At 36.1% G+C, this 19,298-nt stretch overlaps 1 protein-coding gene across 13 annotated transcripts in view; it reads left to right on the top strand.

The window, feature by feature from the left end:
- The window catches only part of DOCK7 (dedicator of cytokinesis 7), a 224,653-nt gene that overhangs the window by 42,779 nt on the left and 162,576 nt on the right, over positions 1 to 19,298 (top strand). For all 13 annotated transcript variants that reach the window (XM_027059014.2, XM_027059013.2, XM_027059012.2 and 10 more), the window contains exons 8-9: positions 7,542 to 7,608; positions 8,997 to 9,146. In XM_027059014.2, coding sequence (XP_026914815.1) covers positions 7,542 to 7,608; positions 8,997 to 9,146 — 217 coding nt within the window. The remainder of the gene's footprint in view (positions 1 to 7,541; positions 7,609 to 8,996; positions 9,147 to 19,298) is intronic.

The following is a 19,298-nucleotide window of genomic DNA, read 5'->3' as shown; positions in this document are numbered from 1 at the left end:
ATTGTATCATGTTAATATTATGGTTAATTACCAGTTCTGACTTAAGAAAAAGGAAGTTTTAATACGTAGAACTTTCTAAAAGGAGCAACTCATAGGGACAGACCACTTCCGTGTCTGGATAACTTAGGCAGTTTTCTTCCTTTGAAAGCTAAGGCATTATGTATTTAGTTAGATTTATCTAGAAAGTTGTTAGAGCTTTAGTGCATTGAGTCTTTTGAATATCATATTCTTTTTTTGTTTTTTTATTTGCTTTTTTTGACAGCTTTCTTATGATATAATTTAAATATAAAATTCACCCTTTTAAAGTCAGTGGTTTATTTGTTTTTATTTACTTTAAAAATTTTAATTCCAATATAGTTAACATACAGTATTATATTATCTTCTGGTGTACAATATAGTGATTCAGCAGTTTTGTATATTATTTATTGCTCATCATGATAAGTGTACAGTTAACCCCTTCTATTTCACCCATCCTCCTTCCCTACCCACCTCCCCTCTGGTAACTATCTGTTTGTCCTCTGTAGTTAACAGTTTGGTTTCTGGTTTTTTGTTTGTTTTTGTTTTTTTTTTTAATTCCACATATGAGTGAAATCATATGGATTTTCTCTTTCACTGATTGAATTATTTCACTTAGGATTATATTCTCTCTGTTCCTTTCTTCTCTTGCTCACTTCTTTCATGATTTGCTAGCTTTCTTTTTTTTTTTTAATTTTTTTTTTTTTAACGTTTATTTATTTTTGAGACAGAGAGAGACAGAGCATGAACAGGGGAGGGGCAGAGAGAGAGGGAGACACAGAATCTGAAACAGGCTCCAGGCTCTGAGCTGTCAGCACAGAGCCCGACGCAGGGCTCGAACTCACGGACCATGAGATCATGACCTGAGCTGAAGTCGGACGCTTAACCTACCAAGCCACCCAGGCGCCCCTGCTAGCTTTCTTTAGTGATATACTTGGATCCCTAGCTCTTTATTTTTTGCATATCTGTTACTGGGTTTTGATTTGTGGTTACAATTAAGTTTGTGTATAACATCTTATGACTAAGCAGTCTATATTAAGTTGCTTGAGTTTGAACCCATTCTTTACCACCCCCCCACCTATGTTTATAAAAGGTATCCTACTTTACATCTTTTTATTTTGTGGATCCTTGACTGAGTTTTACAGATATATTTAATTTTGCTGCTTTTGTGCTTCCTACTTTTCTTATTCCTGCTTATGGTCTTTCCTCTCAAAGAATCCCCTTTAAAATTTCTTGTAGGGCTGGTTTAGTGGTCATGAATTCCTAAACTGTTGTCTGGGAACCTCTTTACTCTCATTCTGTTCTAATGATAGCTGGATAAAGTGTTCTTGGCTGCAGGTTTTTTTCTTTCAGCACTTTGAATATATCTTGCCATTCCCTTTGGCTTGCAAAGTTTCTGCTGAACAATCAGCTGGTAGCCTTATGGAGTTTTCCTTGTATGTATGTAACTTTTCTTTTGCTGCTTTTAAAATTCTCTGCTTTATCACTGCTTTTTGCCATTTTAATTACAATGTGTCTGGTGTGGATCTCCTTGGGTTGATTTTGTTGGGGGCTCTCTGTGCTTCCTCAATCTGGATTTCTGTTTCCTTCCCCAGATGTGGGAAGTTTTCAGCTATTATTTTTTCAAATAAATTTTCTGCCCCTGTTCCTTTCTCTTCTTCTGGGATTCCTGTAATGCAGATGTTATTATGCTGGATGGTGCTGCTGAGTTCCTTAAGTCTGTCTTCATTTTTTATTATTTTGTTTCCCTCTCTCCTCTTCAGCTTGATTGCTTTCCATTTCTCAATCCTCTAATCCTCTAATCCAGGTCACTAATCCTTTCCTCTGTTTCCTCTAGTCTTCTATTTATTCCATCTTTTTAGTTTTAGTTACTGAGTTCTTCATCTCTGATTGGTTCTTTTGTATGTTTTCTATCTCTTTGTTATGGGTCTCACTGAGGTCCTCCACTTTTTCTCAAGTTCTGTGAGTATCTTTATGACCATTCCTTTAAATTCTCTGTCAGGCATATGACTTATTTCAGTTTCGTTTAGCTCTCTTTTGTCCTGTTTCTTTCATTTGTGACAAATTCCTCTGTCTCCTCATTTTGTCTAACACTATGTGTCTGTTTTTGTGTGTTAGGAAAGTTGGCTATGTCTCCTGCTCTTTCAAGTAGTGGCCTTAAGAAGGGGTCTTGTAATGCCCTGCAGTGTAGTATCCCCTGTTCACCAGATCCTGGGTGCTTGAGGAGGTCTCCTATGTGTCATTCAGGTGTCCTGTCAGGGCTAAGCTGCTTTTGCCTTTAGTTTGTCATCTTTGATGGTTCTCTTTGCCTCTTGTGGACAGGATTTTGTCCCTTTGTTGTTAGTGGGTGAATCTAAGGTCACCTTGGGCTTAAGCTGAGTCAGACCAGGTATTTGCCAGAAATGTAGCAGCACCAAACTGCCGGACACCTTCCATGTTGTCTCCTGAGAAGCTTTTGTTGGTGGACAAGGCCTGCAGTCAGACCAGCTGTCTGCCCCCAGCCCCCTGCTGGGGCCACAGGGGGACTGGTATGTTTGGTTATTTTTCCAGGGTAGGAGTCGCTTTATAGTAGTGTTGGCTCCTATCAGGGCTGCTTGCACACTGTCAGGCTTGTGGCATCGCTTTGGACGGGTTCTGCCAAGGGATATTGCAGGGGGCAGGTCTGCAGGAGAATGCAGAGGCATGGTGTGCTCTTAGCAGTTTAGGTGCAGGTGTTGGCAGTATGCTGGTTCCTGCAGATATTTAGGTTGGGGCATCAGGGAGGGAAAAGGCACCCACCAGCTCCTTTGCTCCTGGAGAAGTCTCTCAATGATCCCTGCCCCTCCAGCAATGTTCTGAGATTAGTAAACAAATCTTCCTCCTGAATACAACAGGAATTTTTCAAGGTGATACTTCTGTGCTGTAAAATCTGAGGGACTGTTTGTTGTGCTGTCTTATTAAGGGTGGGAACTCAGTTTCATTTTGCCCTCCTGGCTGATTTTTAAAATTCGAGGTGTTTAGCCTCACTGTAAGAACTCACAAAATTTGGCCTCTCTGATTAAAAAAAAAAAAAAAATTAAAAAAAATTTTATTTTGAGAGAGAGAGAGAGAGAGAATGAGCAGGGGAGAGGCAGAGAGAGAAGGAGACACAGAATCTGAAGCAGGCTCCAGGCTCTGAGCTGTCAGCATAGAGCCCGACACAGGGTTCGAACTCACGAACCATGAGATAATCTGAGCTAAAGTCGGATGTTTAACTGACTGAGCCACCCGGGCACCCCTGGCCTCTCTGATTTTCAAAGTCACATGTTATTAGTTTGCCCCTCTGGGTTCCCTGTGCCGGGGTGCTTAGTGAGAGTCTCATTTTGTTTCTGCATTTACTGTTTCCTTCCCTCCTGTGGATGGTCCTGTGGGTTCATTTAGCTCCTCACCTGCTCTTCCTCCTTCCTTTGATGTGGCCTCTTCTCTACATTTAGCTGTGGAGAGTCTGTTCTGCCAGTCTTTGGGTTGGGTTATTTACACTTATGTGGGTGTTATCTATGGGAAGAGGTGAGCTTAGGGTCTTCCTACTCCACCATCTTCCGTGGAAGTCTAACATCAGTGGTTTTTAGTAAATTCAGAGTTGTACAACTATTGCTGTGACTAATTCTGGAACATATTCATCACCCCAGAGAGAAACTTCATACCTGTATTAGTTTGTTCCAACTACCATAATAAAATACCATAGACGGGGTAGCTTAAACAACAGAAATTTATTTTCTCACAGTGCTGGAGAGTGGAAGTTGAAGTTCAAGGTGTTGATAGGATTGGTTTCTGATGAGACTTCTCTTCCTGGCTTGTAGATGGCCATCTTCTTCTTGTTCCCTGATATGACTTTTTCTTTGTTCCTGCATGAAGAGAGAAAGTTCTCTGGTGTTTCTTTTTCTTTTTATAAAGACACCAGTCTTTTTGGCTTAGGGTCTCACCCTAATTTTGTCAGTAGTGTGTTTTGGTAGGCCTTGGAGTGATTAAAAATTGCTTTTTTGGAGCGCCGGTGTGGCTCAGTCGGTTAAGCACCTGACTCTTGATTTTAGTTCAGGTCCTGATCTTGCAACTTGTGAGATCAAGTCCTATGTCGGGCTCTCCACTGACAGCGCAGAGCCTGCTTGGGATTCTCTCTCTCCCGCTGTCTTTACCCCTCTCCTGCTCTCTCAAAAGAAATAAGTATTTTAAGAAATTGCCTTTTTAAAAAGTGTTTTTTGAATTCTCAACATTTCAAATAAATGAGCACTTAACAGTGGGGAAAAAAGCAACCTTTTTTGCAGCTTGGTGCACTTGCATTGAGTATCTGGTGCTCAAATAGTATTTCTTGACAAACTCAAGCACGTGTATGTTTGGTTGCCTGGGAGTAGCATAGTATGCGTTTTTTAAGTTTTCATACTGAATGTATGAGAGGTATACATTTAAAAACAGAAAAGAAAAAAAAATACAACCATGGCAGTCCCTTTGTATAATGGAAGAGCCTTTTGAAACATTAAAGAAAAAAATGAAATGATGTATCTCATTTAAAATATTCTTGTCATGCATTAGTAGCTTTTCTTAATGTGAAGCACACTTGTTGTTTCCTCAAGACTTTTAACCTTTGTTCATCATACTAACAATAGGGATCTTTAAATACTGTCCAAGAATATCATAGAGAAAGTTATTATGCATGAATTTTATGGTGCTAAATTACAAAATAGGATACTCGTTTTCTGAATAAGCAGTTAACATTTCTCTTATCTTTGATCCATTTTTGCTTATTTTATCTGAATCTAAAATTTATATGAAAATGCAAAGGGCTGAAAGGAGGCAGGGTAGTTTTGAAGCAGTTTACAAAACAAAATAGGTATTAATACTTAGTATGAAGCTACAGTAAGCTAATTACCTAAGACGGAAGCTAATGAAGACAATATAGCACTGACATACAATTAGAAAATTAGTCCAATGGACTAGGGCTAAAAAATAGACCTATGTGTGTATTTTTGATTTACAATTACAGTGGCACTACAGTAGCCCCCCTCTTCTCCATGTATTCAGTTACCAGTGGTCAACTGCTGTCCAGGCGCAGATGATGATCCTTCTGACTTATCAGAAGATCAGTAATAGCATAACTCTTATGTCACAATGTCTGTGTTATTTACCTCAGTTGATTTCATACGTAGACATTTTATCAGGTCATATCATTGTAAGGAAAAGGAGGATTAATATAATACAGTAAAGTATTTTGAGAGAGAGAGAGACTGCATTCACATATCTTTTATTAAAGTATGTTGTTATAGTTGTTCTGTTTTGTCATTAGTTATTGTTGTTAATCTCTTACTGTGCCTAAAGTATAAATTAAACTTTATCACAGGTAGCGTATGCATTGGAAAAAACATTGTATATATGGGTTTCAGTACTGTCTACAAGGTTTCAGGCATCCATGGGAGGTGTTAGAACATATTTTTTGCAGATAAGGGGAGACAACTATATAGACAGTTGGGAACGGTAATCTTTTCAATAAATTGGCAGAACAGTTGGATATCTGTGTCTCTCTGTTTGTCTATCTTTCTCTGTCATACAGAGGGAGAAGATGTTTTCAATACATTCACTTGACAAAGCATCTGTATACAGAATGCATAAAGAAGTATAAATAGATGAGGAAACTGCCAAACAAAAAATAGAAAAATGGTCCAAAAGAGAGTGTCTGTGTGGTCATAAATAGATGAAGATGCATATTAAAAGTCCAGTGTGATAACAGATACCCACTGAAGTTGCAGAATCAGAAAGAGTGACAGTAACAAGTGTTAGAGAGTTTGTACAGTAGGCTTTGTAGAGGTTGAGCCATGTAGACAGTATCACCAAAATTTCTATTCTTTTGGCTTCTGGGTTGGGTTCTGCTAAGAGAGACATCAGCAGAAGTCAGAGGATGGAAGAGAGTGAAATCAGTGGTATTTACTTATATCCTTTTACTCATTCCCTGCTAGGTCATGTTGATTGGTTGCCTTCTCCTCCAAAAGCCAGTGTTTCTGTGAAAGCCCCTTGTATACCTGTTCTTTCTCAGTTTTGGTTTACCACTTCTAAGGTCTCCTTTAGGTCAAGGATTGGTAATGACTCCATGCGATTGTTGTCTCCAGAGAATTGTACTCTCTCTAGTTGTTTTCCTAAATCTTATCGGAATCTTTGTGAATCCCCCTTCATTCAACTCAACCAAATGCGACTGTGTGTTATCTCCTATAAAGACTTTGATACTCTCATGACAAAAAAAAAAAAAAAATGAACAATGTAGAACAGGGTTTTTATAACCTTGGCACTATTGACATTTTTGTCTGGATAATTCTTTGTTGTCAGAGGCTCTCCTGTACAATGCAGAATGTTTAGCCACAGCCCTGGCCTCTCTACTCACTAAATATCAGTAATATTCCTGCAGTAATGATAACTTAAAATGCTTCCAGACATTGCCAAATGTCCTATTGGGGGAAAAATCATCCTTTATTGAGGATCACTGCTCTAGAGTTTTAGTTAACCTCATGTTACATATTATTCCCTTTTTTAAAATATTTTTAATTAATTCATTTATTTTGAGAGAGAGAGAGAGAGAGAGAGAGAGCTAGAGCGTGCAGTCGTGGGGGAGGGACAGAAAGAGAGAGAGAGAGAATCCCAAACAGGCTCCATGCTCAGTGTGGAGCCCAACATGGGGTTTGACCTCACAACTGTGAGATCATGACCTGAGTTGAAATGAAGAGTTGGGTATTTGACTGAGTACCCAGGTGCCCCACATATTATTTTATTCAGCAAATAGTTACTAAGTGTTTACCGTATGTAAGTCAAGTTCTTGGAAATGAAATTAGACATCTTGATTTGAGCATACAGTTATAAAATACATTTTTACATATTCATATAGTGAAAATTTGTATTTGAACATTAAAAAGCATGGTTAGATTAATATTTATGACAGGGAAATATACCCATAAAATATGAAGTTGAGAAAGCAGACTACTAAATATACAGTGACACACTTCATTTAAAAAAAAAATCCAGTTGAGGCACCTGGGTGATCCAGTCAGTCAGGCGTCCGACTTCAGCTCGGGTCATGATCTCACGGCTTGTGGGTTTAAGCCCTGAGCCACGTGTTGGGTTCTGTGCTGACAGCTCAGAGCCTGGAGCCTGCTTTGGATTCTGTGTCTCCCTCTCTCTCTGCTCCTTTCCCACTCACACTCTGTCTCTTTCTCTCAAAAGTAAATAAATGTTAAAAAATAAATCCATTTACCAAGTGCAATTATACATAGACAAAAGTCTAGACGGATAGGCACTGAAACTGTTAATTTTGGTTCTCTCCATGTGGTGGAATTTTGTATGCTCCTGTTTTTCTCTGAAATTTTTAATGTGTTTTCTTAGTTTTTCACATTGAATATATGAAATTACCTAATGGAAGTAGTGGTTGATTTAGACTGAAAGATATACTTGCAAAAGTGTTTCAGAAGGAGGGGTAGCATAGATGGTATAGCACAGATGTAGAAATGTTAAACTAATTGCTTTTTTTCTTAAAGGTTTGAGATTGAAATTGAACCTATTTTTGCAAGTTTGGCTTTATATGATGTCAAGGAAAAGAAAAAGGTAAGATTATATGATTTGAACATAGTCTTTTGTCACATTCCTAGGTTTCAGAAACTTGTTTTCAAGTTGTTTTATAAGTAATAATTTTTTGAGAATTGTTAAACATGATTATTTATTTATTTATTTTTATTAAAGTTTATTTATCGAGAGAGAGAGAGAGAGAGAATGAGCAGAGGAGAGGCAGAGGGAAAGGGAGAGAGAGAGAATGCCAAGTAGGCTCTGTGCTGACAGCAGAAAGCCCAACTTGGGGCTTGAACTCATGAACTCTGAGATCATGACCTGAGCTAAAACCAAGAGCCAGATGCTTAACTTACTACCCATACAGTCGCCCCTAAATATGGATCTTTTCAAAAGAAAATAGAAATTTAATTTATTAAGACTTGTTAAACATATTTTCTTACTATAAAATAGTTTAGTTGATACCTAGTTTTTATTTAATGGAAAGAATTCCAAAAGCAAATAGCAGAAGCAACTTGCTTTAAAATTAAGAAAAAGTTAGTACAAGAAAAGCATTTTAGGCAAATAATGTATAAAGGATTAGAATCATTATAAAGTTTTGTTGATGTGATTTAAAAATTCACACTAGCTAAAAAGGTCATTTATATATGCTTGAAGTCTTTTATCTTAAATACTGCTTTAGTTTTACCATTGTATCTTTATTACACTTAAGAGTCTTTCAGAGGGCTATCTCATGCAGCATTTTTAAAATAATGTTTATTTTTTGAGAGGGAAAGAGAGAGAGAGAAAGAAAGAGGGCACAAATAGCGAAGGGGCAGAGAGAGAGGGACTCAGAGAATCTGAAGGAGACTCCGTGCTGTCAGTGCAAAGCCTGAGGTGGGGCTTGAAGCCATGAACTGTGAGATCATGATCGGAGCCAAAATTGGATGCTCAAGTGACCAAACCACCCAGGAGCCCCTCATACAGGATTTCTTAATATTCTAAGCTTAATGTGTGGTAGAAACTAACTACTTTCAGTGACTTCTACTGTCAACATATTATAGATTTCTGCTGTGGAACTCTGCCCCAGCAACTTGTATTTGCTAAATCAAATTCGCTAAAATATTATTTGTATAATTCTTTTAATTCTCAATTTGAGGTAATTCATCTCAATAATTTCTTTGTGTACTTTATTACAGGTTACATTTCTAATCAAAAGAGCTTGGTATAGAGTTCTTTAGAATATATTTCTTGTATATTTCTCAGATAGTTTTGTATATTTCTTTTTGCTTTTATTTAGACATATAAAGATTGGTCAATGAAATATATGATATACAGGATGTTAGTGTAATGTTGTAATATCTGTAATATTTTAAGACTGAGTATGCTTGATATTTGCAAAATGTACAGATTTTAAAATTTAATATGTGAATTTTTGTGTTTTTTTTTAGATTTCAGAAAACTTTTATTTTGACCTTAATTCTGAGCAGATGAAAGGATTATTACGTCCCCATGTACCACCTGCTGCCATTACCACTTTGGCAAGATCAGCTATTTTTTCTATCACTTATCCTTCCCAAGATGTTTTTCTTGTAATAAAGGTAAGAGTAATGTTAAATAAATTAGTTTGTTTGTATAGTGTCTGTATATTTGTCTCCCTATTAATATCACAAGGTTTTTAAGGGTAAGGATTTTATCTTCATGTATTTTTTTTGTCTTAAAACTTCTTAACGCAATACTGGATGTAGACTGTAGTCTACCTAAAAAAAAACTACCTAAGTTTTTTTCTTTTTTTTTTGAGTGGGAACTCTATTAGGGTTCTCCAAAGAAACAGATCAGTAGGCTGGAAATACACACACATGTATGTACACACATACAGGTAGAGATTGACTGATTTTAAGGAATTGGCTTGTGTGATTGTCGGGGCTGGCAAATTTGAAATGTGTAGGGGGTTGGCAGGCTGGAATTCAGGTAAGAGTTGGTATTGTAGTCTTGAGTCTGAATTGGGCAGCAGACTAGAGACTCAGGCAGGGTGTCTGTGTTGCAGTCTTGAAAATTACTTCTTTGGGAAATTTCCATCTTTGGTCTCAAGGCCTTCACCTGATTGGATGAGGCACACTCACATTGTGGAGAGGGTAGTCTGCCTTACTCTACTGATTTAAATGCTGATCACCTCTAAAAAATACCTTTACAGCAACATCTAGGTAGGTTTGATCAAATAACTGGGCATTATAGCCTACCCAAGTTGGCATATAAAATTAAGTATCATAGGAGCTTTATTATGATGTTATCACTCAGTTTCTAAATTATATAAATACTAATATCTAAATCATTGAGGTCACGGAACATTATGATTTGACTGTCCTCCAATTAAGAATAAGGATTACAAACATAGGGAAGAATAAAAAACGAGGCCAACTGTAAAGCAGACTCTTAACTATAGAGAACATACTAAGGGTTGTTGGAGGGGAGTTGGACTGAGGGATGGGTTAAATGGGTGACAGGTATTAAGAAGGGCAGTTACTGTGATAAGCACGGGGTGTTTTATATGAGTGATGAATCTCTAAATTCCACTCCTGAAGCTAATATTATCCTATGTATTAAGTGACTGACATTTAAATTAAAAATTTGAAATAAACAAAGCAAAATAAACACAAAAACTGAATAAGGATTATGAATTCTAAAATCTGAATATTATGAAGCTGCTTAGCTTAAGTTGAGGAATAATTTACTATAACTTGACCTTGACTTGAAAGAAGCTTAAAATATATTCATTAATCATTTTATCTTTATTTATATAAAATTATAAAAGGTAATGAATATTACAATAAGGTTATAAAGTGGATTGTCACGGAATGAATCCTGTTTACCCACAGGAATAATGTCCTAATTTGTCGACACATTCCCATTGAATTCAGCTTAAAATAGATCTTAGCTACAATGAATCCTACAAGCACAGATTTAGCAGCAGTGGTCTTCAGAAACTCAGAATAAAGTTCTAAATATTAATACAGTTGAGAAATACTGTATATACAAGTACCTTTACATGGGAAAATAGTACATTTTCATAAAAATAGAACATATTTAAGGAAATGAGATGAAAAGATACAGCTGATGGTTCGAATATTGACTGCATGAAAATGAGATTATTTAGTGACAAGATTTGGTTGAGAGTGAACAGTTTAGATAGGATTAAGGATAAGAAACATTGTAAATGTTCAATATGAGTAAATAGGGAGATAAATCAATGTACATTCATATGATGGGATACTATGGCAAATAAAACCACTATTTGGAAGAAATTTTTTTTTTTTAATGTTTATTTATTTTTGAGACAGAGACAGAGCATGAACGGGGGAGGGTCAGAGAGAGGGAGACACAGAATCTGAAACAGGCTCCAGGCTCTGAGCTGTCAGCACAGAGCCCGACGCGGGGCTCGAACTCACGGACCGCGAGATCATGACCTGAGCCGAAGTCGGCCGCTTAACCGACTGAGCCACCCAGGCGCCCCTGGAAGAAATTTTAATGATATAGAAACGCATGTGTGATGTAACATTCAGTGAAAAATAAGTCTGGCACAAAACTCTATGGAATGATCTCAATTGTGTAGAATATATATGTACATAAAAATATGTATATACATAGAAAATGACATCCCTGTAATTTCAAAAAAATGAACAAGTTAAAATATTATTAAAAATTTAAAGGAGATGTATTTAGGAGGTTTTGCTAAATCACTTGTGGTGCAGCAGGATGTTTTTGTTTCTTGAGAGGAAAAATGCCATTGATCTGTGTATTGTTGAGCTCCTGCTATTCAAGAACAGAAAGAGAAAATCCCAGTGGCATGCAACAACAAACGTTTGTTTAGGTCATGCATCCAAGTTGTCTGGTGGTCAGTTGATGTAGGTTGTACTCTCCTCGAGGTGGCTGTGCTCCTGAAACCGTCTTTTGGTTGGTTGGGGCTCATTTGATTCAGCTGGAGCTGTACTTCTTTGTGTATTGCTTTTCTAGCAGTCTAGCTTGGTTTATTCTCATGGTAATTGCAGAAATGCCAAAGAGCAGACCCCCCTGCACAGGCACTTTTCAAGCCCTTGGTTGCATCACACAGGCTAACATTGTATTGGCCAAGACAAATCATATGACAGAACACAAAAGCAAGAAGTTAGGATATATACTTGGCGTCTTTATTCAGAGGAATTCCAGTGTCAGGTAGCAGTGAGGGGGGTAAAGGAAGGGTGAAGAATTGGGGCTATTAAGTGCAATCTATCACTGTCTGAGATACGGGAATTCTGGCTGAGCCAGGATTAGGTCTTCCTTGCTCATTTTTGTGTCCTGTTTATTAGCATACTTTCTGGTAAATAGGTGAAGGGGTAATATCATTGTGTTTGGATTATTGTTTATGGAAGACTGACATTTTAGAGAACAAAAACAAAGCTCTTTGAAAGAAACCCACAAATAGATGAAGAAAAACGTGGGTTACAATAAGGTAATGATAACAAAATAAGCTTAATTTAATTTTTTATTGAGGTGTGACATAATTACAGAAAATACACAAAAGTCATAAATACATGATTTAATGAATTATCCCCAAATAAATGCATTATGTTACCACCCACCCATGTTAAGAAACAAAATGTTACCAGAATCCCAGAAACTGCCCATGTACCATTCACCGCTCCTTTTTTTTTTTCCCCTCAAAATTTTTGCTTGTTTTTGAACACTATGTTAATAGGATCCAACATTATATATATTTTGTGACTTGCTACATGATTGTGTGATTATACTGCTGTATGCAACAGTTTTAAATTCATTTACATTGCTGGAACTCCTGGGTGGCTCAGTTGGTTAAGCGTCCGACTTCGGCTCAGGTAATGATCTCAAAGTTCATGGGTTTGAACCCCATGTCGGGCTCTGTGCTGACAGCTCGGAGCCTGCAGCCTGCTTCAGATTCTGTGTCTCCTTCTGTCTCTGTCCCTCCCATGCTCATGCTCTGTCTGTCTCTCTCAGAAATAAATAAACATTAAAAGATAATAAAAATAAAATTCATTTACATTGTTGTTTAGTATTGTATGAATATATCATAATTCATTTTACTGATGATAGACATTTTGGTTAATTTTGTGGTTTTTATCAGAAATTCTGTAAATATTTGCATTCCATGAGGATAGACATGCATGCATTTGTATTTAGTTTATTCTTGGGAGTAGAATTTCTAAGTCACAGAATATTTGTATGTCAGATTTGGTAGATGCTATCAAATAAATGTTTTCAGTCTCTGTGATAGTTGCATTCCCACCAGCAGTGAATAAGAGTTTCAGCTAGTCATACTTGATATTTATCAGTTTTTTTTTAAAATTGAAGTATAAAATATGTACAATGAGATATTTACAAATCTGGAGTAAACAGCTTGGTGAATTCTTCCATGTTTGTTTGCCTGTGTAATCACTCTTGAGCTCAAGTCATAGAATATTTCCATTGCGTTATTACTCTGGAGGGTTCTTGTGTTTCTCTTTCTAGTGACTACCCCTGCCCTTCTAGATAACTAGTATTCTAACTACTGTCACCATTGTTAGCTTTTCTTCTTCTTGAAGTTCATATGAAAGGAATCATAACAATGAGTCTTCTGTGCCTGGCTTCTTTCACTCAATATAATGGCTATGAGGGTCCTCCATAGGAGGAGAGCCACCCAGGTGCCCCTAGAGCCTTTTTTGGTTCCACTGGTCTATTTGTCTTTTCTTGGTACCACTACTATACTGTTTTCATTATTGTAGCTTTATAATAAGTGGTGTATTTTTTTTCCAGCTTGACTTTTTACATTTTTGTGTAAATTTTTACTTGTCAGTCTCTTCAACCCCTCAGTATAGGCATGCTCTCTTTCTCTCAAGAAATAATGTACTGAGATGTTGACTGGCATTGCATTAAATATATAGATCAATTTGAGAAAGTTGACATCTTTAAACTATTGTTTTTCAGTCAATGAACATGATATATTCCTTCATGTTTTTAGGTCTTTTCCTCTCATATATTCTTGGTGATTTGATATTTTTGATTACATTATAAATGGTATCACTTAACATTTTTCATTTTAAATTATATACAAAATTTCATTTGTCACTGGTATATAGAAATTGTTTTCTTTGTAAGCTTTGTTTACAATTAGCAATATGCACAGGGTGTCCATCTTTATTAATTTTTACATACTGAACTTATGTACATCTAGATCAAGATGTAGAATATTAGCAAATGGCCTTCTTTGTGCCCTTTCCTACTATAGTGACTTTTACCATATCTTGGCCTCTTTTGAAACTTCATAGGAAAGGAATCGTATAGTATAAATTCTTGTCTCTGGTATTCTAAAGAATTATGTTAAGATTCATCTAGGCTTTTTGCGTGTAGCAGTAGTTGTTTTCAATCCTATATAATATTCTGTTACATGAATATATCACTGTTTTTCCATTCTCATTGTTGGACATTGGGTTTATTTCTACAACCGGTTTCCCTACATGGATATTCCAATTTTTACTCTTTTCAACAGTTTTTGAGAATATCAGCTGCTCCATTTCCTTCTTAACACTTGCTATCATCGGATTTTATTGTATTTGACATTTAAATTTTATTAATTTTGTTTTATATTCTGGTTTGTATTTTATTTCTGATATGTTTGTCATGTTATATCAATTTTTTTAAGAGTTTATTTTTAAGTAATATCCACATCCACTATGGGGTTTGAACACACAACCCCAGGTCCAAGAGTTCCATGCTCTACTGACCTAGGCAGTCAAGCGCCCCTCAATTTTAGTCTATATTCTGTGATGACTAAGAATGTTGAGTGATTTATTGGCTGTTTGGATATTCTGTTTTATAAAGTACTTATTCAAATAGCTCATTTTTAACTTGTTTGTAAGTGATTTTTAATATAAAAAACATGAATTTTAAGTGTATGTAGGATACATATGTTTCACGTGAACAAATATATACACTTGTGTAATCCTATCCATTTTATTGGATTATTTTTATTTTATTTTATTTTATTTGTAAGAGTTTTTTGTCCTCCACTTGCTAATTTGAAGTATCAACTTTATATGTGCTAAATTCCTACAAGGAATTATCACAATTCCTACAAATCAGGTATGCTTGATTTGGTTTCTGGACTTTCACCCTATTTTATTTACGTTTCTTTTCTTTTTGAAAATATTAAGTTATATAGGGTTAACGTGAGACATTAAATTAGAAGTGGAGAAAAAAATTAGAAGTAGAAACTGTTGCATTGGTCACTCAATACTGTTTTGTGAGTTTTTTTTTTACTTTTTTTTTTTTTTTTTTTTTTTAGTGTTTACTTACCTATGTTGAGAGAGAATGTGTGCACAAGCAGGGCAGGGGCAGAGACAGAGAAAGAATCCCAAGTAGGCTCCACACTGTCAGTGCAGAGCCTAAAGTAGGGCTTGATCTCACAAACTGTGAGATCATGACCTAAGCCGAAATCAAGAGTTGGACACTCAACCAATTGAGCAATTTTTAAAAAATTGTTAATTCTGTACATTGATATTATATTAGATGACTTTTTCTCCTCTTAAGAGATTTTGCCAACCACCAGTTTGCTCTCTTTCTATGAATTTGACCTCATATACTTCATATGAATGGAATCATAGAGTATTTGGTTTTTGTTTTTGTGTGTGACTGGCTTATTTTACCTAGTATAATGTCTTCAAGGTTCATCAAGGTTGTAGCTTGTTTTAAGATTTCTCCCTTTTAAAGGCTGAATAATACTCCATTGTATAATATTTAATATATATATGTTTGTCCACTCATCTCTTTTTTTTTCAGTTTGTCATAACCTATTTACCTAACTTTATTTTTTTATTATTTTTTTAAATATGAAATTTACTGTCAAATTGGTTTCCATACAACACCCAGTGCTCATCCCAACAAGTGCCCTCCTCAGTGCCCATCACCCACTTTCCCTTCCCTCCCACCCCCCATCAACCCTCAGTTTATTATCAGTATTTAAGAGTCTCTTATGGCTTGCCTCCTTCCCTCTCTGTAACTCCCCACCCCCCTTTTCCTCCGCCCTGGTCTTCTGTTGAGTTTCTCAGGATCCACATATGAGTGAAAACATATGGTATCTGTCTTTCTCTGTATTACCTATTTCACTTAGCATAACACTCTCCAGTTCCATCCACGTTGCTACAAAAGGCCAGATTTCACTCTCATTGCCAAGTAGCATTCCATTGTGTATATAAACCACAATTTCTTTATCCATTCATCAGCTGATGGACATTTAGGCTCTTTCCATAATTTGGCTATTGTTGAAACTGCTGCTATAAACATTGGGGTACAAGTGCCCCTATGTATCAGCACTCCTGTATCCCTTGGGTAAATTCCTAGCAGTGCTATTGCTGGATTATAGGGTAGATCTATTTTTAATTTTTTGAGGAACCTCCACACTGTTTTCCAGAACGGCTGCACCAGTACGCATTCCCACCAACAGTGCAAGAGGGTTCCCATTTCTCCACATTCTCTCCAGCATCTATAGTCTCCTGATTTGTTCATTTGAGCTACTCTGACTGGCGTGAGGTGATATCTGAGTGTGGTTTTGATTTGTATTTGCCTGATGAGGAGTGATGTTGAGCATCTTTTCATGTGTCAGTTAGCCATCTGGACGTCTTCTTTGGAAAAGTGTCTATTCATGTTGTCTGCCCATTTCTTCACTGGATTATTTGTTTTTCGGGTCCACACATCTCTTGATAGACATTTGGGTCACTTCTGCCTTTTGGCTTTGTGAATAGTGCTGCTATGAACATGAGTGTACAAATAATGGTTTACATTTTGCTTTTGGTTCTATTGGATATATACTTAAAAATAGATTTTCTGTATTGTGTGGTAATTCTATTTTTAATTTTTTGAGGACCTTCTGTATAGTTTTCCATAATGGATGTACCATTTTCATAATCACCAATAGTGCACATGAGTTCCAGTTTTTCTGTATCCTTGCCAATGCTTGTTATTTTTTGTTTCATTGATTGTAGCCATCTTGATGGCTATCAAGTGATAATCTCATTGTATTTTGATTTGCATTTACCTTATGATTAATTATGTAGAGGATCTTTTCATATCCTGTTAGCCATTTTTGTATCTTCTTTGGAAAAATGTCTATTCAAGTCCTTTGCCATTTAAAAATCAGATTAAAGTAAAACCTTGGATTGTAATTTGTTCTGTGAGTGTTCCACAAAACAAACATTTCTAATAAATTTTAACTTGATAAATGAGCAATGTCTTGCAATATGAGTTGTACATGATGCTGAACGTCACATGATCACAGCTGAGCCAGTGGTTCTTGAAATTTGCTTTGATATCTGAGTGCTTTGGATTACAAGCATATTTCCAGAACAAATTATGCTTGCAAACCAAGGCTTACTGTATTTATTTTGTTGTTGAGTTGTAGAACTTAAAAAAATTATTCTGGATATTAACTCCTTATTAGATACATTATTTGTATATATTTTTTTATTTGTTGCCTTTTCACCCTGATTATGTCTGTGATGCACAAATTTTTAATGTGGCCCAATTTCTGTATTTTGCTTTTGTTACCTGTATTTTTCTGCATCAAATCCAAGAAAACATTGCCATATACAGTGTCATGAAGATTCTGTTTTTTCCTGTTAAGAGTTATATAATTTTAGGTCCACATTTAGGTCTTTGATCCATTTTGTGTTAATTTTTGTATATGATAGAGAGTAAAGACTTTATTCTTTTGCATTTGTATATATGATTTAAGAAAAAAAATTTTTTTTATTGTTTTAAATGTTTTTATTTATTTTTGAGACAGAGAGAGACAGAGCATGAGCAGGGGAGGAGCAGAAAGAGAGGGAGACACAGAATCTGAAACAGGCTCCAGGCTCTGAGCTGTCAGCACAGAGCCCGACGTGGGGCTTGAACTCACGGACCGCGAGATCATGACCTGAGCTGAAGTCAGATGCTTAACCGACTGAGCCACCCAGGCATCCCCAAGAAAAATTTTTTTTAATGTTTATTTTTGAAAGAGAGAGAGAGTCAGAGCACGAGTAGGGGAGGGACAGAGAGAGAGGGAGACATGGAATCTGATGCAGGCTCCCGGTTCTGAGCTGTCAGCGCAGAGCCTAATGCGTGGCTTGAAGTCATGAGCCATGAGACCTTAACCTGAACCTGAGTCAGACACTTAACCAACTGAGCCACCCAGGTGCCCCATGGATACATGGTCTTTTAAACACCATTAATTCTTTTGCATTTGGGTATATGGTTTTTTAAACACCATTTGTTGAAAAGACTGTCCTTTCCCCATTGAATGGCCTTGGCAGTCTTGTTAAAAATCATTTAGCCTGGGGCTCCTGGGTGGCTCAGTTGGTTAAGCATCCAACTCTTGATTTCACCTCAGGTCATGATCTCATGGTCATGAGATTGAGCCCCCTCATTGGGCTCCACACTGAGCATGGAACTGCTTAAGATTTTCTCTCTCTTTCTCTGTTGGCCCCTACCCTATGCACACTGCCTCTCTCTCTCAAAATAACTAAATAAATATTAACAAAATATTATTTAACCACATATATGAGGGTTTATTTCTGGACTGTATTCTGTTCCATTCATCTATATGTATGTCTTTATGCCAGTATCATATATATATTTTTTATTACTGTAGCTTTGTATTGTTTTGAAGTCTGGAAGTATGAGACTTACAACTCTGTTCCTTTTTTAAAGGTTTATTTTGATTGTTCAGGGTTCTTTGAAATTTCACATGAATGTTATGGTGAATTTTATTATGTCTACAAAAAAAATCTTTTGAGATTTTCATAGGAATCGCATTAAATCTGTAGATTGCTTTGCATAGAATTGGCCTCTTAATATCAATTTAGTCTTCCAGTTCATGACTATAGGATATCTTTCCATTTGTTTGTGTCTTCTTTAATTTTTTTTTTTTTTTTTTTTTTTTTTTTAACCAATGTTCTATGGTTTTCAGATTATATATCATTCACCCTTTTGGTTAAGTTAATTTCTCAGTATATGTTTCCTTGCTATCTAGAAGAAGAGTGCTTTGATGAAACTTTTGTAAGCTGAAATTTTATAAAGTGACAAAGCAATTAACATTAATTCATATGGAAAAATATTTGAATGTTCTTAGACCCAAAAAATAACTCTCTCAGTCTTTCATGATGCCTTTGGACATATCTTGCCAACAGATGCACAAAGTAAATTGAGATAAAGGACAGATGCTCGTAGACACAGTGCAGAACTCTGGTGGTTTGATGCTGAGATACTGAGTTGTAATTCCCAGGGAAGGAGCTTGGCAGTGCCACTGTTGTTGCCCTGGGTGTGTGCTGCCTGTATTTGCAAAGCATATGCTGAATGTTATTTTTACTTTCCCCTTTTTTTGTAAAAGTGAAAATCCTCTTCAGATTTCTTTCAGTTAGCAAAAACAGGTAGTAATGTAGGTCTTTGTAAGATCAAAGTAGCATAATGTTAGCTTTCTAAAAGTGGGGAATACCTTTATTTTTTTTCTTTTTGATATTATTGTAAGTGAAATTGTGTTTTTAATTTTCTTACAGATTTTTCATTATTAGTATTTAGAAATATAATTGATTTTTGCATATTGATTTTGTATCTGCAACTATGCTGAATTTATTTATTAGTTCTAACCATTTGTGTGTGTGTGTGTGTGTGTGTGTGTGTGTGTACTATAAAGGTTTTCTGAACAAAAGGTCATGTCTGCAAACACATAATTT

Source organism: Acinonyx jubatus, chromosome C1 (assembly GCF_027475565.1).
Source record: "Acinonyx jubatus isolate Ajub_Pintada_27869175 chromosome C1, VMU_Ajub_asm_v1.0, whole genome shotgun sequence".
NCBI classification, from domain to species: Eukaryota; Metazoa; Chordata; class Mammalia; order Carnivora; family Felidae; genus Acinonyx; species Acinonyx jubatus.
This window is presented reverse-complemented; position numbering and strand designations above follow the sequence as displayed.